Here is a 27,899-nt window from a genome sequence, read left to right as displayed (position 1 = left end):
TCTGGAGTTGAATCTCTAATATGGTTGGATGGCATGTTGTACATCTCCTCCTGGCAACTCCTGCAGCCAGTCAAGTGTCAAAAGTATTGCTCTGCTTTCTTTTGGACCGCACCAGTGAGGCCGAGAGGGGAGTATTGTTGTCTGGTTAGCCAAAGACCTCCATACACAGTGCCCAGGCTTGAGCCCTGGGAAAGTCACTTGGGTGCTGCTAATGCAGCAGTTTGACTTCACACACCACCCCAGAGGTGCACTACATTGTCTATTGAGACAGACGGATGCCAACAAATTTTCCCCAGTTGGTTTTATCTTCCCCAGTGAAGAGAAAAGCAGCTGCCAGATGATGGGTGAGGGACAAAGGAACCTGATGGAGCTGCGGGACTTTCAGTAAAGCCAATGCAGTGTCTCTGCTTCCCATCTCTCTCTTTCTCCTGCAACCTCCCTTCAAATGAGTTTAGAATTCATCCAGCCCTAAACCTGTGTCACTATGCCTTCCAGGCACACTGGACCAAAAGAGATAGTAAAATTATTTCCCATGTATTCGGTATTTCACTTTAGGATAGGACACTGATGTCGGGCAGTAAGACCAATCTGGGTGGATAGAATACACATAGGTATTGATCAGCCAAGGGGAAGCAAAGTTCACATTCCCTCCTGGCTAGTATCACAGCTACCTAGAATATCTTTAAGTGTTACATCTGTAACAGCGATAGAGCTAAGGGGCTAGGTCACATGAGGGTGAGAGAGTGAAAATGGACGACGTTTAGATTTAGGCAGGGAATCTGTGGCTCAAAGGCAGTTCAAGTTAGGCAAATCCTTTGAGAAAAAGGCCAGTGTGTTGGTGACATGAATAGACATACTGTTCCCAGAGTCAATGATGCTAGGTAACTTTTTTTTTCTTGCACTTTAGTGCTGAGACCCATCTCAAGGGCTAGATGAAAACATTTGGGAGTATGTAGTTTGAGCTCAATTCAGGTCCTTTTGCTCAAACTTACACTAGTCAGCAACAGCCTGTCAAGTGTGTTTGTGAGTTCTGCTAGGGGGAAATGGTATAAGATTGTTTACATATAAGAATACATTTTTTATTTATTAAATGATTATGATCAAATTCAGCTATTGCATATAGACATAGGCTTACAAATGCAACCATCTGTTCTATACATAAAAACTTTATTATTAAAAAGCAAATATATTTGTTCTCAAGGAAACAAAGCTAAAACTGAGTATTACCAGATTTATTACAATTATGGTGTGTACTGTGTAATACTGCTTCAACAAGAATCATAACCTGCATAATTTATAACAAAACAGAAGCAGAACAAAAAAACAAGCACCACACAATGTCATAACATTATATGGCTATAATAAAATAAGCATACTTTACTTATGGAAATAGGCAGCAATATGTTTTTGTTTATGGTACTATAACTATGTGTTTTTCCCTGTGTAGACACTGTAGACAGGTGAAGGACATCAATTTTTCTCCTCTGTTTTGAAAACACCCAGATTTGATAGTGTTTTAATTAAGTGTAGTAATCACAGGCTTTGCCAGATATTATCCAAATGATTGTCAAATTGTAAACTTTGGATAACAATTGACAATTTTGTTTCAATTTTTGCTTGTTAAACTTCACTTAGAAAATATAGAAAAGATTTCCTAACAAAAAACCAAACAAAAATGAACACTTACTAAACCATCAACATACAACTGATTGCAGAAAATAAATATTTTTCGATTTCAAGAAATTGGATTTATAGCATCTTATAGTTAGTTTCTTTGTTCTTTTCTAGCCAAGAAGAATAAACATGAATATGCCAGAAGGCAAATCATGAAAGCCCATTGCTGACAATAGACTTCTTTTTACAACATTTAGTGTTTCTGCAGTGCACGCCAGAATAATAATTTCGACTGTTCAAATATAAAAGATAGTACAAAGTTATAATCAATGGACTAAGACAAATTACAGTATCATGGAAACCAAAAAAGCTTCCCCCCCCCCCCCGAATTATATCCCAGTTTGGTTTACTTTTCCAAACTGTAGTTTGTACTTAGGCCTTTGATATGCTCTTTTTCTGAAAACTACACTACTTTAAGATGTAGTTAGGCAGCTTGCAACACGTCAGAGCATTTGTTTTACAAGTACATCAAATGGAAAATAAAGCTGAAATGTTGATTCAGCTAATCAACATCTGTTGCACTTCACACTTAGGCAGCACTTGATACAGCAAGTTTCTTCAAATGATCCATGAAAACCTGCAAACTGACATCGTCTGTGAGAATGGGTGCTCCAGATTCCTATAAGAAAAGGGAAAGTGTTAGAAAATATGTCAAATTCATTAAGCAAAGCTAAAATATTCCATGAGAACATGTACTATGAAAATCAGTAAGTCTAATCACTGTAATTAAGTAACCAATATACCTCCACATTTCCCTTTACTAGACAATTAACAGCTGTTCCAATGGGGGCAACTGGCAGTCGAAAGGAGGAAAAATGGGCGATCAATGGCTTCTCCTAACTGGCAACTGTCCCCTCAGCAAATATAGAGAAGACAGGCAGCAGAAAGGAACAAAGAAATAAGAAAGAACACAGAGAAGCTTCAAGGCACAAGAGAAGCAGAAAAAGCAAGAAGAGAAAGACAGGATTTTATTTATTTTTTACAAAGTAGGGAAAAGTTGACAAGAGAAGCAAAGCACAGTAAACATGCACACAGAGGAACCGCAGGAAAAAAATGGAAAATATTGAAAGGAAAAAAGCAGTTAACTGCCAGGAACAGAGAGAGTCGGGAGGAATGAGCTGTTTCACCAAGACAGGAGAGAAAAAACTGAGGGGATTCACTCCAGTTCTGCTCTCCTGCCTTCCTCATAGCTTGTGATCATTACCCAACCCAGTTAATCCTTCCTTATCCCACTGAAAAACAACTTCTGAACCTGGTGTTATTAGTTTAGCTGGAATGTAGGAATCTTCCACATAGCAACTCAGATACAGTCGTACCTTGGTTGCCGAATGCCTTGGAACTCCTATGTTTCGGCTCCCAATCAACTGAAAACCGGAAGTAAGTGCTCCATTTTTCGAACGATTTTCAGAAACTGAACGTTCAGTGCGGCTTCCGCGGCTTCTGATTGGCTGCAGGATGCTCCTGCAGCCAATCAGAAGCCATGCCTTGGTTTTCGAATGGTCTGGAGAGTCAAATAGACTCCCAGAATGCATTTTGTTCAAAAACCAAGGTACGACTGTAATTGGCCCACCTTCCTCAATATTGCCTGCACTGTATAGTCTACGTTGTCTATGATGAGTAACAGTGATTCTCCAGGGTTTCAGAAGTATTTTCCTGTGACCTTTTGCATATTAAGAATGTGAACTACAGCCATAGTCCTAAACCCTCCATGAATCTGCTAACCTTTCTTTAAGATCCAATGGTAATGAATTTCATACAATATAAGCTTTTAGGCTGTCTCCGTTATTCGGTTTCATCAACAAAACTGGCTTTAGTACATTTTCTACTGAGAACAATCTTCACCTCTACCTAATTTTTTAAGGCCTTTGAATATTTTGTATCCTATCAAAACTCCCAGAAGGAGAGAAACATATTGTTTCTAGGCTGCAAGAAATGCTTATTTTTAAGGGCAACAAAAAAGCAACATAGCATTTCCTTAATCGGAATGGCAACTTCTAAAAATACTGTATTGTTTATGACCTTCAAGTTTTAATATTGGTAATCGCTCCCTATTTGATTAACTATCAAATTGTTTTATGAGAGTGAAAGCAGGAAACATTATGTCTATTATCTTAGCCTTTTGATTAATCCACCTGAAACTTACCTGACCCCAGGCATACATATTATTGTGGGTCTGAGAGGGATTCACTTTAGAAAGCAGAAAACGAGCCTTTAAACAAAAATAAGGAAAATAAAGTTATTCTAAATAATGTTTACAGTCCAACAAGACTGGACTTTATTTACACTCCAACAAGAATGACCATCATGTGACCTGCCATTTGCAGGCTGCCCTGAGGTGCCTGTTATATAGTCTGCATTCAGAGATTCATAGCTTTTATTTTTTTAAAAGCATTTAGCTTTTGTTAAGTATGAAATATTAAAAAGTGCTAAGTGAGCAGCAACAAGGAATAAATGAACACAGCCCTACCACATATAGTTTGGCTTGAGAAGACTGAATGAAGGTGAGCTATGTTCTGGGAGCCTATGCAAACGATAGTAAGGGGGTTGCTGCTTGTCTTGTCTAAATCCCACCTGAAAATGGGGTCTGGGTTTGAATCATGAGCATCTAAAAGCAGCTTAAATCTTCAGCCAAGCACATGAGCCATCACATGCTCAGTATGCTAGAAGTTGAGTCATAAGTCATACCTCTTTCAACAACATGAAACTTGAAAGTTTATTCATGCAAGTCCAATATTGATTAGGCCTGTCTTGCATTTATCAAGATGATTCCATAAACCAGTGGTTTTCAACCGGTGTGCCATGGCACCCTGGGGTGCCTTGAATGATGGTCAGGGGTGCCGCGGGCAACACTGGCCTCTGTCCCTCTTTCCTTCCCTCTCTTCCTCTTGTGCCCTCTCATGTTTCTGCCTCCCAAAGGCTTGCACAGCTGTTTGTTGCAGCAGCTGTGGCTAAAAACTCCCCAGGCAAATGTTGCCTCTGGGGCTGGCCAGGGGGTGCTTCCCAGGCCCCTGTGGGGCAATGGGAGGAGGCACCTCTCTTTGGGGTGGAGAGGCAGCTCAGAGACCAGGGGCGGCAGCTGCAGCTTTCCAAAGGAGAGGCGAGGGGAGAAGAGGCTGAGGGAACACTCCACAAGGGAGAGTGTTTGAAAAAGGGTGAGAGGCTGCCAGCTCTGTAGGCAAGAGGTGACATAACTGAGCTCCTGAGCCCCACAGGGGTGCTGCAGAAAGAATGCAGTTGGTCAAGGGAGCTGTGGACCCCAAAAGATTGAAAACCTCTTCCATAAACTGAAGCAACAATGCTTTACCTGACTGCCTCCATGCTCTGTATCTATGTATCGTGGCATTGGAAATCTGGAATGAAGAATTTCCTGAGCATCATCTGATGGAGCCTGGAGCAAATGGCGGAAGTTTTCGTACTCTGGCATGTCCTGGTAGCCTGACTTGCGCCACTGAGCTATGGTCTATAGAGCATTAAACACACATTGTTTTATTCATACAAACAAATTTTATATAATCCAGTTTGAGTAGGAAGCAGTAAGAAATCTTAGGGAACAGGTCAGTTAATTAATGTTTTAGCAGTGATTTAATCACCAGAATTACACTATTGTAATTATATTTTACCAAGAGCAAATAATAACTGTGATATTCCATTATATTCTGAATAACAAATGCTCAATAGTTTCTCACGCAACAGCTCTGTCAAAGCAATCATACACGATATCTAGTGCCATCAACCTCAGTGGAAGTTTGCCATAGTAAGTAGTCATAGAACTGCCTACTTAGTGTTATTTGTTAACTGAAATACAAGAATGTATGTTTACTGACAATAGCAACTTCCGTAAATACAGCAGGTAGCGAACGTATTAGCTTTCAATGCCTCAACTTATAAGGATTTTTGCACATAAGCACTTTCATAGAAAATTCAAGTACCATGATGGCCTTGAGAAGCTACCAATGACAAAGCTCTACCCAAAAGGCTCTGCAATGGCCTCTGCAGTGTAACAGTAAGGTTTCTGAGCCCTCCTCTTCCCAGAAGCAACTCCACATGACAAGCAGCTCCTAAAACTGGACAAAGCACAAGAAATGGCCTCCAATACAGAGCTATTGCCATGTGTGGGTGACAGCCACTAGTTTTAATAAGTATGCCCAAATAGTAGGATATGGAAGTCAATGTGACTTGATCTTACCTCTCCATGATAAATAAGGATCTGGAAAAAGGTGTCCATGAGAAGAATGCGATCAGGCAGAATACTGCTGCTATCTAAAAGAACAGGCTAATATAAAAGGAGAAATTGTCTTAACTACATATACAAAACAGAGAAATCCATTTCTTAAAATTCAGCTTTCTCTGTTACATTTAGCAAGCCACATGAGGAAGCAATTGCTCCCAAAATTTTCCTGTGCAAAACTGCTTTACATTTAATTTAAAGCGTTAATTTAGTTTGAAATTATTTTCCCAACAATACACTAATGAGTCTTCTTCATTTTCAAGTTTTCTTTTTGCAGCTATTCATACACCCTAGGTCATACACACCAACATACCTCTGGGGGTCCATTGAAAGAATAGGCATATAGAATTGGCTGAACCATTATAAGGGACTGAGTCAGATCTTGCCGCATGAAATGATGGCGATAGTAGGAACTTTCATCAGGACTGTTGTTGAAGACTTGCAAAAAAGGAGATCTTCTTAAATGGAACATAAACTGCAAAATAAAACAAACCAGAAATTCCCCCAATGTTTCTTGTCCACAAACCCAGCTGCATCAACAGTAGCAATGTTTCTTTCCAAAAAGATTTGATACTGGTTTATGTCACTGAGTTTAGTGACATCATCTAGCTTGTCTGGGACAGAAAGAAAGACAACCTCCAAATTGGTAGGGTAACAATGCTGATAGCAAGGAAAAGACGAGATGTTACCTCTGTGGCCAACAAAATGATAGAAAATCATAGAAAAAAATGTACTTCAATTTTGTCTGTTCATTGGACAGTAGTCTAATACAGTTGTGAAATGAGGTGTTTAGGGCTGCAAGTCCTGTGAAAATTGTTGACATTGCATGTAATTTACAACTTATGATTACTGCACTGTTATACTTGTATGTATGCTACTGGTATAATATGCCGTTTTATGTTTTAAAAGCGCACACACGGTTCTTGTAGGTGTTGTATACTTTTTCATTGTGGACCCAAATTGCCCTTGGTGATCTTTTTGCAGTTATGTTTTTTTACTGAAAAAGGAAAATTCTCAATGAAGGCATAATTTTTAAACATGAAAAATCATGTTATAGTTAATATCACACGTAGATGTTTATATTTATAGCATGGTTTATATTTATATAAATGTTCTCGAGTGTTTAAATTTATGACAGTCTTGTGGCACATTTGATCCCAAAACTAGAATGATACAGTATTTTTTTAAAGTAGCGATTTAAAAGTCTAAGAAATTCAGAACAGCCAAAGTTAAAAGGCTTAGAATGAGAAATACTATTCAGTTTTATGTTTTACTGCTTCACAAATCCCAAAATGCTAGCATGAAGCAGAACTTTTTAAAAAACTGCAATCTAATCAAGGACACTTGGACATCTTACAATAAAGTGAATATAAGCATCATACTGGATATAGAATGTTCTCTATTTCAATTCATTCATACTCACCTGTGGGTAAAGGGAAAAGGTTTCTGAAAATCTGAAGGAACTTGGATCATCCTTGTGATATTCTCCAAATTTCTGACACTGGATAAATTTTAAAAAGTCTTTTAAGTTTTCAGTTTGACACTTCAAATACTATCATGACATTTTCAGAAGTATATACTTCTACTTTCACTACATTACAAAACAACCTAACTTCACCGAAGTAGCATGGGGAGGCTTCTAAAATTCTGTTCAAGAGTGTGAAGTACATAGTTACCATACATAGATCCCAGAATGAAATCTAACCAAAATGCTTCATTCAATACCAAATGTTTAAGACCCACAGATTTTGTGGAAACATTCACATCAACTTTAACAGTTAGCAACAAGCTCAATGTTTGTATATTATTTTTCGGCTCTCAAAAGAGGGAGGAATACAACTGAGGCTTCCAGACAATTAAGTTTTACTTGAGCAGTATATCTATTGAGAAAAAAACATGACTTTAAAAATTGTGGAGTGAAGCTTTGAAATGCAAAAGTTAGAGGTAATTATGACAAGCAAAACTTTTGGCTTATTTATGTTGGCACTTTATAGTACAAAGTAGATCCACTGTGAAAAGCCTTCTTTATCATCCTTCTAATATCTTTCAACAAGTTCCTTTGCAACTTTATACACCAGAAGCACATAACTTAAAACTATTCAAAATATACATTTCTCAAAATATCAGATTGCAGTCTTAGGAACAAACTAGATGTGGCATCATTCACACAATCATCAGTTGCACAAATGTTTGTTGGTTTTTTAAAGTAAATAATAGGAGCAGTAGCCCATTCTGGATCAGGACCTCTATATCTGCTATTTGCACAGGGGGCAGAGAAGGCAGATACAAGACCCAGGCCCGGTCCTATTCTCTCCCTAAATACAGTCTCAGATGGGAGGAGGAATCAATATTTTCACACATTTGTAATGCCTTACCAGTCTAATGAGCTGTCTGTCCAACCACCTAAGAACATCAGGTCCCTCCTCTGTCTCAGCCCTGTACACTGCCAGCCTGGCCATAAGAATGGCAGCCGCCTCCTGGTCAAAAGAAGCAGCGATGTTTTGAATCTGTGTCTGAGCATCAGCCCAACTGCAAAAGAATAGCATTTGTTTACCACACATGTCATCAGAGAGAAGCAAAAACGTATCAGTTTAATAACGAACAGCTCCAATCCATGTTGCTCCTCCAAATCAAAACAAAGCTCCCTTACGCAATTAAGAGAAACATAAAATATGCAGGAAGCTCACTTTGTTGCAAATACAACAATTCCTTTAGAGCCAATTTAGACATTATGCCAGAAGCAGGCCTTGCAGAAGGAAAGGCATCATATAGCTCTCTGCACACCATGCTCTGAATCATAATCACACACAACCCACCTCCATAAAAAAATTCCTTCCAGCAGCACCTTAAAGACCAACTAAGTTAGTTCTTGGTATGAGCTTTCGTGTGCATGCACACTCCTTCAGCAATTCAGAAGAAGTGTGCATGTACACGAAAGCTCATACCAAGAACTAACTTAGTTGGTCTTTAAGGTGCTACTGGAAGGAATTTTTTTATTTTGTTTTGACTATGGCAGACCAACATGGCTACCTATCTGTAACCCACCTCCATGGTTGCTAATGTGATCATGCATTTGTGGAGGTGTAAGATGATTAGGTATCCAATTCAATTGGCACTGGCTGCCAATCTGCAATCAGGCTAAATTCAAGGTGCTGGTTCTACCATATAAAGCCCTATATAACTTGGGATCCAGCTACCTAAAATAGTATCTCACCCTTCATATACTCAATCAATCACTGCGCATTCTGCACTGAGGGCTTCCTGCAGATACTATCTCATCAGGAGGTACTTCTCCATATAGAAATGGGGCCTTTAGTGTTGTGGCACCTACTCTTTGGAATTCCCTCCCTTTAAATAATAGACAAGCGCCGTCTCGTTTGCCTTTTCAGCACCTACTGAAAAGCTTCCCTTTCCAAAAAGCCTTTTAAGTGGAATGTTCCTTCCCAAACCTCATCTGTACTGGATTTAAGATGTTCTCATTGTTTCTTGTTTATGTGTCTGCTGCCCTGGGCTCCTTTGGAATAAATAAATAAATATTGGCAGATTAACAAAAATCAGGTGCTCTGCTGTGCATGAATTGAAGTGCTTTCCACTGGTGTAAAGTTAGCATTACATACAATGTCAGACCTTACATACATAAGGTCTACCTTCTAAGCAAAATACTGTTTGTTAAACAGTGTGCATACCACACAAATTTCTAGAATAGCACATCAGAACTTAAGGCTTACTTTCTGGCAACAGTGGTCACTCTAATTCGTCTCTGTCCACTCGAATGCTGGTACTGAGTCACAAACTGGATTGCACCTCGCCCACCCTGAGGAATTGGAGCATTGTGCTGTTTCAAAGGGTAAATGGTGAAGAGATTAAATTGAACAGAATCACAGGAACATTGTGCAGCATGATCGCCACATTAAGAATCCCATCACTGCCACTGTCAATTCTGTAATTAGAGGTGATTTGACAGAAGCTACTTTAATAAGTGCAATATGCTGTACAAATATGAAAAATTTAAGTCAGTAAGCTCACTGCCTGTATTTAGCTACAATTTAATTCAACACTGGAGCAGCTTCCAAAACAGAGTGCTTTAAGTAGAGAAAACGCTATAGGAAATGTAGATGAGACAAGATAATACAATGTACAGTGGTACCTCGGATTACATACACTTCAGGTTACAGACTCCACTAACCCAGAAATAGTACCTCAGGTTAAGAACTTTGCTTCAGGATGAGAACAGAAATCGTGCTCCGGTGGCGCAGCAGGCCCCATTACCTAATGTGGTGCTTCAGGTTAAGAGCAGTTTCACGTTAAGAACGGACCTCCGGAACGAATTCAGTACGTAACCAGAGGTACCACTGTAATATGTATATAGCTACTTAGAGCAACCAAGTGCTTCAGAAACACGTCCTCAGCATTTCTTACAAACAGCCCTATAAGGTAAAAAAGTATTACCACCCTCATATTGTAGATATGGGCCGAAGGCAGGCAAACTACTAAGACTGCACACTGGGTTCATTACAGAGGTGAGAACTAAACCAGGGACTTCCTGCTTTGTTGCTTAGCGCCTTATGGTATTACAAGCTACAGTAAGTCTCATAAAATGTCCCTAATGAAAATGAGGGAAACTATAATTTGCTTTCCCCCCTCCCCAAGTGATGAAACACACAAGGAGGCCCCATCACATAATTCTTGAAAGAAACTACTTTTGTAGACCACATCAGCTACTTCCCCAAAGCTCCAATTAAAATGGGAAGGAGGAAGTGGGAATTGTGCTTTTTCAACCACCTACCTCCTACACAATCAGTAAAAATATTTAAATATGCACATGTGCTCTAAAAATATTATCTTACCTGATTAACCACCTCAAAATACAATCCTAGGGTTGTGGTAGGATTAAGTCCACAAATCTTCCACTGACATGTACCTCCTGTTCCTATCTCCTGCAAAAATATTACAAATAATTTTCAGCAAAAGGTACATTTGCTATACACAGCAAATTGTAGGATTTGGGAAAACATACTGCTGTTTTCAATGGTTCGTATCCCAGTTACTTAGATATAGCAAAATTATATGCTTCACTTCTCCCCTCTACTAAGATAACATTTTACCGTAACATGAATTTCCACAGACTAGAGTATACTTTGGCTGCATAAAGGAAATAATGCCACCTTATACTAGTGGAGAAAGCCAAACGAAACAATGAGCCACTATACTGGCACTAAGCAAGACATTACTGGTACACATCCAAAGAACAACAGGATTGCAATATGATACCCACTAATGCTTAGTCACATCAGAAAAAGCTGGATCTACTGCATTTTTATGTAACAGGTGTAAGGGTTGGATTAAAACGGTATCAACTATTTTAAACCATCTGACAGTCAAACAACTCACTGCTCACCCGGGCTGAAGAACAAAAAGTCAATACTTTTGTAAAATCATGCCTTTGAAAATGACAACATGCTAATAGGATTTTACACAAGATTTTACTGCATAATTTCCATAGCGTTTTATGTGTGAAAAGTGAAAAAGGCACAGATTGTATAAGTGATTTACTGGTTAGTCAACTTACATTTTCTGATACACAAGGCCCTTTAGAATTGAGAGATACACAAGGTCCAATAGCTCCAGATATCTTTATTTCTCTTGAAGTCTACACAGATTAAAGAGCAAAATAAAATAAGAACAAATGATTGTTCCTGCAGAATGTGGGATAATCTTTCCTCTTAGCAGTCTGATCTTATAAATCTCCTTTACTAGTAAACAGCAGTGCTAACAGAGGTCTGAACAGTCATTTGATTCAGAATGGAGCAGAAACTAGACAGCTTTTCTTGTAGCAAAAATGGTTTCTATGAGACTGCACTGTGCGTAAATATGTAGAGAACTCCAGCCTAAAACAACTCACTGGATCAACTAAAAGTACTCCTTGCACTAAAAAGACTTATGAGACTTCATTCCTCTAGGTTGTAGAAGCCTATACACTTTAACTTTACATCTCCTTTACAAGTCCAATCTAGAACAAGCATTGGTGGCAGAGATGACGAATCATATCTCAGAACAGGCACCTGACCCAGAGTACCCTCAAAGTTCCTTAGAGTCCCACACTTTCGTACAGGTGATGGAGATGTTTTATAAAAATGCCAACCAGCTCAGTATTGTCTACTCTGACTTTTCACATCAACATCCTTTGTGGAGATAGCAGATAATGGGTCAAGGACCTTCCACATGCACACCATGTGCACTACCACTAAGCAACAGCCCCTTCCCAGATATATTTTTTTCCCTCCGCTGGCTCTCATGCCCTGCTGCCCACATTCCATACTGGCAAGAAGAAATGTTATAGGAATTGCACATTTCTGCAACAGAGAAATATTTCTGTTGACGATTCAGTATATATTGTTAGTAGAATCTAAATATCATATCAACAGATTACAAGATGTTAGAGTGAGATGTCTGCGCAAAGGTACAGAAAAGATACCCAGTTGCATATCTTGTAAGTCAAGGGTAGGAATTCATAACTGTTTTGCCAAGCAATGAAAGCTGGATCACAGCCACACTAAATTCCAGTGTTTATTTTCACTGTAAAATAAAATACTACGACCCCAATGCTAAAGGTTTAAAGTAAAACGCTGACTGAACAATTGTTACTAGCAATAATAATACCTTAGTGCAATAGTTTAGTTAGTTGTAAACAAATGCGATGGAATAACAACACAAGACCTTTAAAAATATTTATAGTAAAATTGCAAATCTTACTTTGATTTCTAAGGTACCTCCAAATCCCATCTTGAATTGCCCCTGTGCATCTTTGGTAAACACACGCTGAAAGGTTTGTTTGAACAGGGATGTATTGAAAGAGTCTCCCATTACCATGTAACCCCTACATGGGGGGAAAATGAATAATTAAGTCAAACAATATATGAAAAACGCGAAAGAGCAGTTATAATGGAATCTGGAACTGCTCTAAGTCATCACACTCTAGGCTGCTACCACAAGTTCACCTGTGAAGATTTCTGCTCCACTCCTGCCATCCCATATTTCGTTGTGATATTGCAGATCTATATGCTATGTATAAAAGTGACCATCACAAGACACTCATGGAAGCACTGCAGTATCAGTTTATATGCATTGGCTTCCCCACCCCACCCACAGCTCGTTCCTGAAGAGGCATAATGTAGTAATAAAACATGGAAAGCAGCACTGAGGGCCCAGTGGCCATCCCTAAACAATTTATTTCACAAACAGACCATTTTATACATATCGATGTAGCTCCTGAGAAGCGCTGGCAGAATTTGAATAGGTCTGCTTCAAGTAAGACTTAATTGGATATCACCCAATTTTGAGGGGTGTGCCTTTTATGCTTGCAGCACACCATGGTGTAGATTATGGAAGTTAGGGAAGGAGAAGAAAGAAAACAATGGAGCTTGACAAAGGACAGGAGGTTAGATTTGATTTGATGATACTTTCCAGCACTATCATCCTACAATAGTGCTTCTGTGCAGCAGCATTTAACTTTCTCAGTAGAGAGAAAAATCTTCCTTTAGAATCTTCCCCAGAATAGTATTATGCTCAGTATTAATAGCTGTGTGGTACAAAATATTTAAACAGGAGAAAGGAATATATTGCAATTAAGAGTACTAGTCAAAGAGTATTGCTTTCTGACGTGAAAAATCATTTTAATCTATATTTTCATGATTGAAAAAGATTAATTGTAGTGACAACTTTGCTCACACAGACACAATCATGCAAACATATGCAAGTCCACTTGACTTCCAATATATAGCTTTTCTCTTAATTACACAAGAACACTGTTTCTGCATATAGCCTCTTTTACGTTACTGTAAAATGTAACACATACCCAGTGTAGTTAGGACAGCACTTCATCTCCAGAAGACCAGTCTGATCTAATGCACATGCGTAAATGTCAATAACGTGACCAGTTGTAGCAGCGTGATTTGCCAAAGCTTCAAAATGCTAGAGACACAAATGTAAACATAACTTTTACTAAACAATGCAGGCCAAAATTCCCACATTTTACATTAAAGCTTCAAATATTCTTCAGAAGTTGAAGTGTATTTGTCAAATTATATTCTTCTCAGATGCTATACAAGACTAGATCAGTATTTAAAACAGAAATATGTTTTAATTCATAATTGTTCTGATTTTGTATAAGCCAAAATAGCTACCTTTATTTTAGGGCGGGGGGGGGGGGGCATTCCGGACAACAGATGCAGTTTGGACAAGATGAAGCAGAACTGCATAAAGGAGCAGCCCCAAGCCCTATATCTGATATTTTAGGGGGAATGTTGTGACCTCATCTAGAATGTAACACTTTTTCCTAGTTCAGCTTCCCATCCATCACCAATCTTATCTGGATTAAACTTTATTCCATTGGCATGATGGCTGTCACTACACTGTGGTTTGAAGGGAAGGAAGACATATAATCACACAGCAGATTCAAGGGATGCTACATGAAGTATTGGACGGGTGGAGAAGAAGAAGAAGAAGAGTTTGGATTTGATAGCCGCTTTGAGACTCCTTCGGGGAGTGATAAAGTGGGATAACATTCTCCTTTCCCTTCCTCCCCCACAACAAACACTCTGTGAGGTGAGTGGGGCTGAGAGACTCCAAAGAAGTGTGACTAGCCCAAGGTCACCCAGCATCTGCATGTGGAAGAGCGGGGAATCAAACCCGGTTCACCAGATTATGAGTCCACCAGTCTTAACCACTACAATTACATGCTATTTCTTCCACAGTCCTATATGTTCCATTATGCTTATGTCACCCTTTGTCAAGGCAAGCACACAAAATATACCTCCAAGGTTAATGGAAATGTGCTAGTTTGTTTTGGAGGGGTTTTAATTTTAGAAAATATGCAGTCACTGAATAAATTATGTACAGATCTCACATTACTTTACATATATTCCAAATAATTACAGAATTTAAAACTTATGTGTTCTTACCTTAGTACCCTTTTTTACATATTTGGCATTGTCTTTTTCAATGTCATGCCAAGACCTTATAGGCACCTTAAGTTCATCTCCTACAACCATCCCAGGTCCCTGTGTAGCCGGTCCACCAATAAACATCATTATACGGGCACCAGTGTTAGGAAAAGTACACTGTGGGATAATAAAAGTTTTTAAGACAGAAAGCAAAAATACGTGTTTCAAAGACATATTGCGATGATATTCGGAACTGCTAATTGAGTTCTAAAATAGGTTGAACTGTGAATATGACATAAGGTTAATGCTGAGACCTATTTAACTAAGTATATTTAGTATTTACACTATAGTACCTCACTTTTCTGTAACTGCAAAAAGAAACAGCTGAACCGGCAAAACTTCAGGAAAGTCTGTTTGCAATTAGAGGGAACAACCTTCAGCATTTTTCCAATTTCAAATCAAATTCACATTGCTTTAACTCATTCAGGTAACCCAGATAAGGGCAGCGAACTTTCAGATGCGCATAAATGAGAACTTGTTACCTCTAGCAGTCCTACAGCTATGGAAAGTGCCACTCCAGAAGACCGCAAAGGTCTTTTCCCTTGGGGAACAGGCCAAGGATCACGTTGCAGTTCATCCAAAAGATCAGTGAGATTCATGTCAATTTTCTGGACCGGCTGTAAGAACCTGGAGACAAGAAAAACATTAAGTTAAAAAGAAGTTTCCCTTGATTGCAGAAGCTTTCAAATGATTCTGGACCATTTGTATATTTGCAAAGTATTGACCTACAATTATAGTGTTTCAAATACAAATTAAATTTTGTTATAAATTTAATGTTACATGGGTGGTATCCAACTAAGTAATACTTAAGTTAGTTCATGCTTGATGTCTCCCTGTGTTTTTATATTATGTTGGAAGTTACCTATTATTATTATTATTATTATTATTATTATTATTATTATTCATGACAAACTTAAGCCCATTGATTTCAGTGCTTCTACCCCAAGTATGACTTAAGTTGGCAACGGATTTACTTTCATTGTGAGTCACCCAAAAAGCTTGTTACTGGGTGGCATGCATATAAATGAGTAATTAAATGAATGAATAGGATTTGGCACAAGCTAAGGTTTGCATCTTGAGTACACTTGCTTGGAAGAAAGAGAGTCGGGAACAGGGATTGACCTCAATATTTGACATTTTAACATTTTTTATTCATCTATTTATTATTATGCTTATAACCCACCTTTCCTCCAATGACTCATACTGCAAAATTGCAAAGCAGGGCTTACTGTAAAACAATTTGGTACGTTTTTCTTCTTAATAAAAACAAATACCTGTTTGATGGTGGTGGCTGCTGAGCTTGAGGGCCACGCCCCACTTGTGCAACATTCATTTTTGTAAGTCCTAACATTTCCTGTGAGTATATTTAACATAATAAAGTTGAATATAGTTACATATTCAGCATGTAAACAGCAACAACATTTTAAAGAAAATTAAGGAATAATTCTTACTCATTTACACCGAGTCTTTTTAATTAAAAAATCTCTTACTTTTAAAAAAAGTTTGGAAACATCTTTATGATGTTGATTTTCTCATTTTACACATTGAAAATGTTTGCTTAATTCCTTAACTGTTCAGTAAGGTACAGATTTTTTTTTACTTCCATCCTCAAAGACAGAGCAGCTCCAAAACTGGAAATACCATTTTTAATATTAATTTTATATTTACCTGAAGCTGTTTTGCAGTCAGATCCTTAGTGCCTCTGAAAACATAACTTTTGTAAATCCCCTCACAGCCAAGCTCATGAACTTGCACCATTCTCCCAAAAGTAATAAGTCCAACTAAAGCAGTTGGAGGTAGGAGACTTAACGACATTTGCATGGATTCCTTCAAAGCTTGCAAGTCTTCATCTTCCATACACGTGTCAACAACATAAAGAAATATCAAAGGCATCTGAGGTCCGCGCTTTAAGAAAAAGTGAACAAGATTGCAGCATTAACATTACTTCAAAAAGTCAGGAACAGCCTTGTTGTAACTATCCCCAAACTATACCTGATCAAATGCTTTCTTGGGAATACTCATGCAAAACCGGCTTCAACATGGTTGTATCCGTTTTACAGTCCTAAATAAAAACACATGAATCTCTCTAACACTATGCAAAGTGGCATGCGCTGACTTCGGCAGACATACGTGTATTAGATTCCAGGGTTATTTAAATCTGTTTTGCTATACAGTCGTACCTTGGTTCTCGAATGGAATCCGTTCCAGAAGTCCGTTCGACTTCCAAAAATGGTTGAAAACCAAGGCACGGCTTCAGATTGGCTATAGGAGCTTCCTGCAGCCAATCAAAACCTGCAGTAGCCGCGTTGGACGTTCAGCTTCGCAAACTGAAACACTCACTTCCGGGTTTGCAGCATTCAGGAGCCAAAACGTTTGAGTCGCAAGGCGTTTCAGAACCAAGGTACGACTGTATTGCTTAGCACTCAGTTCAGTTGAAACAAATGTATAAGCTGAAGAGCACTTGTGCTACCGGCTCTATGGTGGCTGCAACATATTTAGGATGTCACCCCTGAGCTACCCATGCTCCTCCTACTTCTGAGTTACATAGGTTTTAGGCTACACTAATTGTTCAGGAAAGTATGACTACACCTGACTCTGAGGTGGAATCTACACACGTATTAAAAATGCTGTGAAAACAGTTTTTTAAAAAATGTTTTTAAAAATACATCGAACTCACTATGCCATCTAGTGTCACATTTGTATATTGCACTTTACAACTCATCTAAAACGTTTTATTTGCCACTATATAGCTGAGTCCTTCTCCAAACTCCACATATTGGAGACCATCACAGTGGCAACCTTTCTGACCCAAGAATCCCAAAGATTTTAATCAAGGTATTTACCTGTACTACATATTCAATGCTAGAAAACTGAGGTAAGAGTTCTGCAGGCTGGTTCATCTCAGATATGCCTGCATACGTAGGAGGAAACTGCAGAAGAAAAGGGATCCAATCAAATGAAAAATTCAAACAAAAAACACTTTGAAGCATAAATTTCTATACCAGTCAGCCTTTCCTAACCTGGTGCCCTCCAATTGCTTTAGAATATAACTCTCAACATCCCTGACATATGGCCACAATATGTGGGGCTGTTCAGAGTTGAAGTCCAAAATATCTGCAGAGCTACAAGCTGGAAAGGGTTTACCTATACTAGTCTATTCCACCCCACCCCCACCCTTTACATGTTAATATTATTACCACTCATATCTCAATCTTAAAATGCATTCACCTGAAAGTTCTCTTACCTGATTTCTCTGGTAACAAAAATTGCAAGCCCATAGTTTTGCTCGGTAATCCACTTGGCTACAAAAATAAATTTTAAAGTGTTTTAATAGACAAATTATGAATGCAAGACAGATACTTTGCAGTTTCATGCTTAAACATGGGCACAGGTAATACAGCATAGTCGCTCAGCAAGAATGTTTAGGGAAGCAATTTTTGGCCATTCCCCTCCCCCAACACACACCTTAAATCTGTTCCTGATGTAGTGGGGGCTGGAGAGGCAGGGGAAGGATAGCTAAAAACTGCATCTTTCCCCATTTTTCCGACAGAAGCTTTATTGTCAGGTCACTGAGACCGTTGGTCAATGGTCAACCCACAAACTTTAGTCTCATCATTTATTCTGATCAAAGCTAGTGATCAAAACTTTACTTCTCTAACCCATTAAAATATTTGTGCTTTATCTTAACTCCTTCCTGATACCATAAGTTGTGTTTGGTACTGCTTTTTATTCGATTACTGTTAAATTTATCATTTTAGTGTGTTTCCTTACAATTATTGCAAATTACTTTACACTCGCTGGGGAAAGTATAAATATTCAGGGAAATAAATAAAATTAGAGTTGTGTCTTGCCATGCACCATAACAAAAGGCAGAACAATTATATTAAATAATCTGGTTAGCCGTGTGACTGCAAGTTAGTTAAGCAGTGAGTGGCTGATAATATTGCAGAAGCAAAGTGGCACCAGTGTTACCTTTATTTTGGTATTTATTGTTTTTGGCATGTCACCAAATGTGGAAATTTCAGGGATACCTTTTCTGTTAATGGTATGCAGCACAGCACATTAAAAAAAAATTGCAATTTGTACATGGCAAGTGCACGCATGAAGCATCACATAGAAGCTCTGTGTGCAAATGAGGCAGTATGATTTCAGTTAATTTATCCACAAGAAAACAGCTTCAGTAAAGAACCATACATTATAAGTATGTTTTTAAAGATCTTGTGGGAATAAGGTATTAAGACCCTTGAAAAAAATACTACAAAATAAGAACTGTTTTTACTATTTACACTTTTTGGTCATTTTTTTCTAACTGCTGTCATGGATAACTTTATGGAGCAAGAAAAATTCTGTAGATAAGGCATGCTCACAGATACTGTCAACTTCAGAAATGCACTTTGGAAAGTATCCAAATCATACTCCAAACAAACTCATTGAAATCAATTAAGTTACTTAACTCAATTGATTTCAGAAGGTCTACTCCAAGCATGACTGAAGCTGGATATCACCCATAATGAGCTGCACTTCAGATAATATCTTTTATGTGCTGTGCATAATTTTGTATTGATTTGTGAGGGTGTTTTTTTTTAAATGTCCAAGATAACATTTTTTTATAGTGAAGGTCAGAAAATAAATTTGTCTTTCAAACTCCCAAACATAATTAACATATAAAATACCTTTTTTAACAATAATAAAGTACTAATATCCATGCAAAGTTTAAAACTCTTTATCTGAAATTACCATAATGGATTTAGAACAGCTCGGCAGGTAGTTCTGCTGCACAGGACCGGCTCATACTGAATGGGAGGCAAGTCAGGTCGCTCTTTCAATGGTGTAAACAGAGAGGCCACAGGAACCACCATCCTTGTAGCCTCAAGACGACTGGAAGGCCATACATTCCAGCTGAATCGAACGCCATCCCTGTCTTCATTCTGCTGAATGAACTCGAGGAAGGTTGCCATCACTGCGTTCTTATTTCTGAAACAGAAGCACACATTAATGGATACATGCAAGCTTTGGAGAATGAATTAGAAACCAAACCTTGTTTCATCTGAATGGGCATTACGGAGCACCTCCAAGTTCCCTGCATTACTAGCCATCTCGAAACACATACATTTTTCATAGAGCTACATGCGGGAAAACAAAAAACAACTAGGAGCCTCCGTTGCATTTGGATAGTGGACATTCTACTTTATTGCCAGTGCACATATTAAAAAAGAGATATCATACATACATCTCTCAAGCGGCTGTAACACTGCAGCAATATAAAGTGTCAGCTCGAAAGTACACTGACCTGCAAAGTAACTTTGATTTGAGAAGTGTTATCCAAAAGAATATCACAAGGATTACCACACTCCCATTCATTTCAAAACAGTGTGCACGGGGGAAAGGTTCATTCACCTCTTAAGTTCTTTAACTAGCAAGTTCAGACTGGTACTATGCAATACACACCACCATATGTGGTTGCTACAGATTGCTGTATTATTCAAAGCTTGGTAAACACATCAGATATGACAGCAGCTCAACAGTACAGTCACCATGGCACACCACTCACATTGGACAAACTGAACTGCAATGAAAGTATCCAGTATAATACAACAGTTCTGTATTATCACACCAACAAACCTTTGGTCGTTTTAAATATGACCAACCAGACTTACACACTAGAAGAGCAATAAAGAACGGGGGGGGGGGGGGGGCAAGACAAAATAGTGAACATATTCAAGAGCTACCAAGCTCAGCAACAGCCATGTCTTCAGTAAAATTCCTCCAACCTTTCCGCTCATAATCTAGGAATTATTCAATTTATCTGTACTCTCCATGCCAAACACTCTTCATGTATCCTGGGTCTGCAGCAGCCCCTAAATTGTGAAAACCCCTCCCCAGAGAGGTGTGCCTAGGTAGCATCTTCATTGTGCAGCTTGCACTGTATGCTGGAGATACAACTCCTTACCCTGGCCTTTGACAGTTAAGGTATGGTATTTTGTTTTGCGAGACCCACCTCTTTTGTTGAATTTATATTTTTCTATTCTACTTTTAATTGTTTTACTTTTTGAGGGGGGAAATATTATATCGTTGTAACCTGCCCTGAGACCTTATAGTGAAAAGTGAGTAAGAAATTTTATAAACAGCCTGATTTATATTTGTTATTTTAATACCAAACTCCTGTCAACAGTTCGATGTCGCTTTGTATATGTAAAGCCAAAAGTTTTATTTGTTAGAATTCCAAAGCTGAATGCCAAAATACTTTCTATTGTACATGTATGGTTTTATTGTAGGTGTGTAATTTTATTGTAAGCTGCTGTGCAGGTTCTACAGATCAAGCAATAAATAAATAAAAGCACTATAGGCAAGTATCAATGTTGCAAGTGGACTATTGAGGGAGTGACATAGATGGGAAGATAATAATACCACAAAAACCTACCCTGGGCACATCTATATTGCACAATGCATTTGTATCATACTGGCTGCACTGGCATGCAACAGTGCAGCATGGGCTCCCTTCTCCTCTTCCAGTGCAGCCGCAAGAGTGGAAACCTTAGTCTCCACTTTCAACTAACCACAGTAGCTCATTATGTCTTGACCTGGAAAAACCATAATTAGTATTAACTCTGGTTTTCTGAAAGAAGTTTGAACCATGGTCAATAATGATTGTTCTCAGGATCCTATTCCAGAATGAATTCCACAATCGTAAAATGATATTACCCACAAAGTACCTTCCCCTTATTGCAGCAGCTGTAGCTTCAGTACACTGGGGGAAAATCTCAAGCTTCAATTTAGGTGTTTCTAATAGCTGTATTATCCAGCTGTACTGAACAAGTCTGCATTAATAAACTTTTGAAACTTGCAGGTTTCAACAGCAGCTTGCCAAGCAGCACAAAGTGATGCTGCAAGTTGGGAAGGAGCAAGGAGAGAGAGCAGAATCTCTGCTGAAGTTGCAGAGCTCACCAATGCAGCCCTCTGACCTGCAATTATAAGCAGCCAGCTCCCTGAAACTCTGCTTTTAACGAATAGCTCTTATTTTATTGCTGTCATTGACAGAATTACCCCAGCCGAAGCCCATGCAAAAAAGCACAACACTGTGTTATCAAAAGGTCCATGGAGGGAAGAAGCTGAATAACTTAGCAAAACGTGGAAAAATCAGAGAGCAATAAATCAAGCAAGAGGTGGGAAGAGGTGGTGCTTAGGTCTTCCCTTGTCTGCCTCATACCCACAGCAGACCCAAAGTAGCTTTTCCCATTACAGAAAGAAAAATCCCAAGGGGGAACACGTCTTTGAGGGGAGGGGGATCTGAATATGATAAACAGTGAGAAGGAAAACAGTTTAGCATTCTCTGTGCCCCTCCCTACCACTTGTCTACTCTTCACACTTTCCTCCAAACAAAAATTTATTTAATGAAAAAGAGTGTCAGGACTCTGATTTTGAGTATTTGCATACAATGTGTACTTGGCTCTTTGCTACCAAAATTTGCAATAAATATGATGAAGGAACAAAAGCAATACCTGCCCTACATACAGATTTACAGTTGAACTCTGCACTTCCAAAGACATGCATATAGCCAGCTATAAGAATATTCTCATCGGCAACTCAAAATTATAGGCATTTGGTTGGGTGCTTCACTGAGCTCCATGTAAACAAGCTTGTGTCAAGCACAAGCAAACTAAGTAACTGTGAGCAAAATGACTCTTCCCTTCTCTGCTCAATGCTGCCCCCAATAAAGATTTAGGGGAACTCTCGGGGCAGATTTAGGAGGTGTGCGAGGGAGGAGAGGGGAGGAGGGAGTCCCACTGCGTAAACTGAAGTCATTCCCCTCACACAATTATTTAACTGAATACCATCCATTAACTATCCGTGAGATAAAGACCTTAGGATGAAATGCTTCCACTTTTTAAAAAGCCACTGTACATTGTTTTATTACATGCTTACACATTCTACAAAGACCAAGGTACACACAACGTGTTGATTAGAACAGACGTCTTCAGACTTTTCAGATCTGAAACTCACCTTTAACCCCTGTCTACAATACAAGACACAAACTTAATGTGTTTATTATACTAGTGTTAAGTATCTTCCCCTCTCCCTTCTCCATTTCCCCTTATTTTATTTTCTTAAAATACAGGGGGAGGGAATGATAGCAATGTCACCAGTACAATCCCTTTTACACGTTTGTGGGTTCTAATCCACCAGTTAAAGACCAATGGATGAAAATATGCTTACCTCTCAATACCACATCATAGCTGACCTTACAAAGCTTATGCATACATTTTGGCTCATAAAACCTGATCTGGGCAAAGGAATTTATCCCATCTTCTTCCTTTATTTTTGCCTTCCAAACACGAATTACAGCCTAAAACACTAGGCACAACACAACCTATTTTCTTGTAAGTTATACCAATTTAAGTGGAATTTACTTCCAAGTAAGTTTGCCCAGAACTATGATGCTCATCATAAAAGTACTACAAACCTATACAAACATCTAGTAAATACAGCATATCTAAAAACAAGTTATAATCCAGCATAAGACCCCTAAGCAAGTTTAAACAGAAGTAGATCCCAGTGAGTTCAATGGGACCCACTCCTTAGTAAATGAGCTTAATATTGTAGCCTAAGTATGCTTAAGCACCAACATGATTTTAAATACTTACCTCTTTGTTCAGCTGAGATTATTAGCTCCCTAAAATATAACTTGTAAAATTAACACCCTGAACTTCAACAAAATCTTCATACCTAACATTCAGGAAAACTTTTTGGTGTGTACAGAGACAGTTTGCTGGTTATGACTGACATAGCCCTATATGGTTTGGATCCAGGCTAGCTGAATAATTATTGCATCTCCCTTTATGGGCCTTGACATCTTCTGAGGAGGCCTTTATATTGGCTCCACCACCTTCATAAGTACCTTGGTTGAGGACATGAGAGAGGGTCTTGTCAGTGGCTGCTCCCACCTTGTGGAAGGCTGCACTGACCTTCCTCTTGCTTTTCTTTCACCAGCAGGAAAGCACTTTTTTGTTCCAGCAGGCCTTTGGCCATCAACTAGCTGTTCTGAAAGGGTCTCCCAAGAGTGGCTGTGGTATTTCTTTGTGCTTTTAAATGGTTTTAAGCATTTTCAGTGCTGCTTATATAGGGCTACTTGCTTGGCTGACTTTAATATTTATTTTTAATTTGTGTTTTTAATTTGTGTTGTAAGCTGCCTTGGGATCTTCACCGGGAGAAAGGTGGAATATAGAATAAATAACCCACATTTATAAAACTTTTAAATTAAAGTTTCTAAACAAACAAATAAAAGCTGTCAGAAGGCTGAAATGGGCTGCACTGAATGTATGTTTAGTATCATGCTGCATGTCTGTTTATGGCAGATGATATTGTTACCTATGAAGTGAATCACTTTCAAAAGTGAGTGTACGGCACTACATATATTCCCTCCCTTGGAAGATAATCTCCAATGCTATTGCAACTTATATATTAAATTCAGGAAAACATATGATTACAAATAAAGCTCTTGGGATAGAGAGCTTGTTTTTCTGAAACCCCTGGGGGATTATCAATGGAGGCTTCTTGTATTATAGAAAGAAACTGTGTAACTTTTTCCTAAGATCTGTTCACTCTACTACTAATAATTGATTTGCATTATTTGTGCCAAATACTGCCAGTTCTGCAGTGTGGGAACACAGTGTACACATTGCTCAGACAACAGAATCCTATGGCACCTTAAGCATTAACAAATGTTTTGTGGCATTAACATTTCTGGGCCAGAGGCAATTTGTCAGCTGCATGAAGAGGAACTCCATTCATTCCTGACATTCTAAAAGAAGAAAAACCATAGAGCGGAGAATCAAAGCAACAATGTATTAGCAAATGTTTACCTATTTCATCAGTTTGATGTGGGGGTTATTTTTGTCTTTAAAACAGTTGGATTTAGGGACCAAAATACACTGTCATGTAGCACAATTCCTGCTCCCTCTTTATGATCCCGACTTTCCCCTTCATCTTTACATCTTTGTGTACATCCCCTCTTTTATTTCCAAACTATCCAGATGATTTAAGAGCAGCGCTCTTAGTCTCCTAACCCCACAGGAAAGCAGCTACTTACAGCGTTTCTTGGGCATAAGGTACTACAGTGGTACCTCGGGTTAAGTACTTAATTCGTTCCGGAGGTCCATTCTTAACCTGAAACTGTTCTTAACCTGAAGCACCACTTTAGCTAATGGGGCCTCCTGCTGCCGCCGCGCCACCAGAGCACGATTTCTGTTCTCATCCTGAAGCAAAGTTCTTAACCCGAGGAACTATTTCTGGGTTAGCAGAGTCTGTAACCTGAAGCATCTGTAACCCGAGGTACCACTGTAGTTCAGGCCGCTGACTCCTCTCCTCAGTAAAGTACAGATGTGAAATCCCAATATCCTTCATACCCAACGCTGCCCAAACCGGGGAGGGAGGCGGGGTCGTTGAAGGGGCAGAATAAGCTTTTGGTTCCCAAATGCTCCAGCCACCGTGTGTGCCACAACCGCCTACCCACTCCCAGTCTCTCCCTCACACACTTCGTCCACAGTACAGCCCCCCACCTACAGAAGAGGGCGAGGGAGTAGGAGAGACGCTCGTCCTGGACTGGGGGCGAGCGGAAGAGGGAAAAGGGGGGCAGTTATATATAAAAATATGTATTTTATAATCACATTATAAAATTTATAATCACATTATAATGACAATTCTAGCTTTGGGGAGGGGAGGTACGGGAGAAAACAAGCACCCTGTCGCTGCCCCCTCGCTACGACTTACCTCAGCCTACAAGTAAACGGGAGAGGCTTGGGGGGGTCTTTTGGGGGGTGTCCCCCGACAGGCACCAAAGCGCACGGGGGTCAGAAGGAGCGTCTCTCCCGCTGCGCGCGCTCCCAGCGCCGAGTCGGCGAGCGGCTCTCCGGCGGGACTCGACTCTTGTGCCACTTCGGCCTCCTCCCCTCCTCCTCCTCCTCGGAAAGTGGCGCAGCCCTTCCCTTCGCCCAGCCCTTCGCTTCTACCCACCTGCGTCGCTCAGCCAGTGGAGCAGCCGCCTCCGCCGCTCGCTTCAGCCTCTCCTCACACGGGAACCCAGCAGCCTGAGCGGTGCCGACGCAACCAACATGGCTGAGGGGGGAAGCCGGTGCCACGTCAAAAGGGGCAAGGAGCGCGCATTGCGAGGCGCAGCCCGGAGAGAGGCGGGGTCTCGGGACGCTTTTTTTTGTTCCCGCCTCCGCCGCAGGGCGGCGAATGAGAGCGCGGCGGAGAAAGAGAGAGCCCCGCCTACGGCTCAGGCGGCGGCGGCGGCTGTGGAAGCGGGCTTTGGTGAGGCGCCTTGGTCCGAGCCTTGTCATCGACCCGATTCCTCACCAAGCGTCTTCCGTATTTCAACGTTTGCTGGAAACTTTTCTGCACCGCCAGGCTCACACAGACGATGAATAAAAACCTTCCTCCTCGGCCCCCCCCCAGTAGTTTGCTGGCGATCTGAAAATGTGTGGGTTTTGTGTGTGTATAGATATATAGATAGTATATATATAGTTTATGTGTGTATGTGTTTATGTGTTTATGTGTATGTATGTAGTGTGTGTGTGTATATATTATATTATATTATATTGTATTGTATTGTATTGTATTGTATTGTATTGTATTGTATTGTATTGTATTGTATTGTATTATATAGTGTGTGTGTATAGTGTGTATACAGTGGTAACTCAGGTTACATACGCTTCAGGTTACAGACTCCGCTAACCCAGAAATATTACCTCTGGTTAAGAACTTTGCTTCAGGATGAGAACAGAAATTGTGCTCCAGCAGCGCGGCAGCAGCAGGAGGCCCCATTAGCTAAAGTGGTGCTTCAGGTTAAGAACAGTTTCAGGTTAAGAACACCTCTGGAACGAATTATGTACTTAACCCAAGGTACCACTGTGTGTATATATGTGTGTGTGTGTGTGTGTGTGTGTGTGTATGTATATATATATATATATCGAACTGCATTGATTTTTCTGTCAATGAAACGGTGGCATACAAAGTGTTCTGTAAATAAAAAGCGAATACGGCCAAGATGACTGGCGCTTAAAACCTTACTGCTGCCGCTAGGTTAAAGGAGCACCTGTAGAGAGAGTGTTTCACATTAAGCACGTTTTACTATATTGGAAAGGTTCTGTCTTTTCCCAATCCGGGAAAGAACTGGACAGGCCTGTTACTGGTCCTCATTAAAAGAAGAAGAAAAAGTCAGCCCTGTGCCTGACTTGTACCAGGGTCTTGAACATAGTGCTGCCGCCTCCTCCTTTCCTGACAGCTGTTCCGTATACGGTACTGATATGTTCAACAGGTGCAGCATTTCTTGTCATGAAACTGCCATGACTGGGAAAGCAGCGCCTGGATCTGATTTCTCTCCCAGAACATATCCCATTTTAGGTGACCTGGGCCTCTGTCAGAAAAGGAGACAGCAACATTTTATGAATGTAGCCACTTTCCCGTGGAAAACAAATTGCATGGTGGGGTAATTAGAGATTCCTTCCTTTTCAGTGCAATGGATGAGCCTCACCCTGTGAAAACCACCTTCCTGGTTATCATGGTATCTCCCCTGCCAGGTAACTTCATATACGGAACCATTTTTATTGGAGTCAAATAAATAATTTATTGAAAACAGTAGCTTGTCAGAGGCAGCCTAAATAAACCTCTGAGGAAGAAGCATCTTTTGAAACAGAAGACTTTGGTAATGTTTGTCCCTGAGGAAGGCATTTTGCTGAAACATCTTGGGCACCGTATTTCTTTTTAGCTCTTGTCAAACACAGTATCACATAAACGGCAAAGCACTATGCTAGTCATAATAAACAGTTTATAATCCTGGTCACTATAATTGATTGTTCCATGCAGAGACACTGAGTTTTTGAAGGGGAACATGCTGAATCCATGGCAAGTGGAGCCCACTGTTACTGCAACCTCTGGCAAAATAGCACATCTCACTGCAGCACATTGAACCGAGAGACTGACATTTAACTGGTGTA

At 39.7% G+C, this 27,899-nt stretch overlaps 1 protein-coding gene and 1 long non-coding RNA gene across 3 annotated transcripts in view; one reads left to right on the top strand and one right to left on the bottom strand.

Moving 5' to 3' along the window:
• Positions 1–1,150: 1,150 nt before the first annotated feature.
• Positions 1,151–26,074, bottom strand: SEC23A (SEC23 homolog A, COPII coat complex component). 2 transcript variants are annotated; one of them, XM_079954529.1, is made up of 20 exons: positions 25,915–26,074; positions 19,642–19,878; positions 18,149–18,206; positions 17,748–17,834; positions 16,573–16,809; positions 16,179–16,258; positions 15,387–15,531; positions 14,863–15,021; positions 13,758–13,873; positions 12,656–12,779; positions 11,472–11,552; positions 10,750–10,839; positions 9,631–9,737; positions 8,278–8,431; positions 7,326–7,403; positions 6,216–6,377; positions 5,861–5,947; positions 4,979–5,134; positions 3,818–3,883; positions 1,151–2,293 (listed from the first exon to the last, which is right to left on the bottom strand). In XM_079954529.1, the coding sequence occupies exons 2-20, from the start codon at positions 19,860–19,862 to the stop codon at positions 2,204–2,206; spliced, it is 2,298 nt and encodes a 765-aa protein (XP_079810655.1). In that variant the 5' UTR covers positions 19,863–19,878; positions 25,915–26,074; the 3' UTR covers positions 1,151–2,203. The 2 variants fall into 2 exon arrangements, with proteins under 2 accessions (XP_079810655.1, XP_079810656.1); XM_079954530.1 differs by lacking the exon at positions 25,915–26,074 and adding an exon at positions 25,672–25,843.
• LOC307204263 overlaps positions 9,744–27,899 on the top strand; it is a 42,649-nt gene continuing 24,493 nt past the window's right edge. The window contains exons 1-2 of the long non-coding RNA XR_013833552.1: positions 9,744–10,149; positions 26,712–26,817. This is a non-coding gene — a long non-coding RNA (uncharacterized lncRNA). The remainder of the gene's footprint in view (positions 10,150–26,711; positions 26,818–27,899) is intronic.

This window comes from Podarcis cretensis (genome assembly GCF_951804945.1).
Source record: "Podarcis cretensis genome assembly, chromosome: 1".
NCBI classification, from domain to species: Eukaryota; Metazoa; Chordata; class Lepidosauria; order Squamata; family Lacertidae; genus Podarcis; species Podarcis cretensis.
The sequence above is the reverse complement of the archived record's forward strand: the minus strand, read 5'-3'. Positions and strand labels throughout refer to the sequence as shown.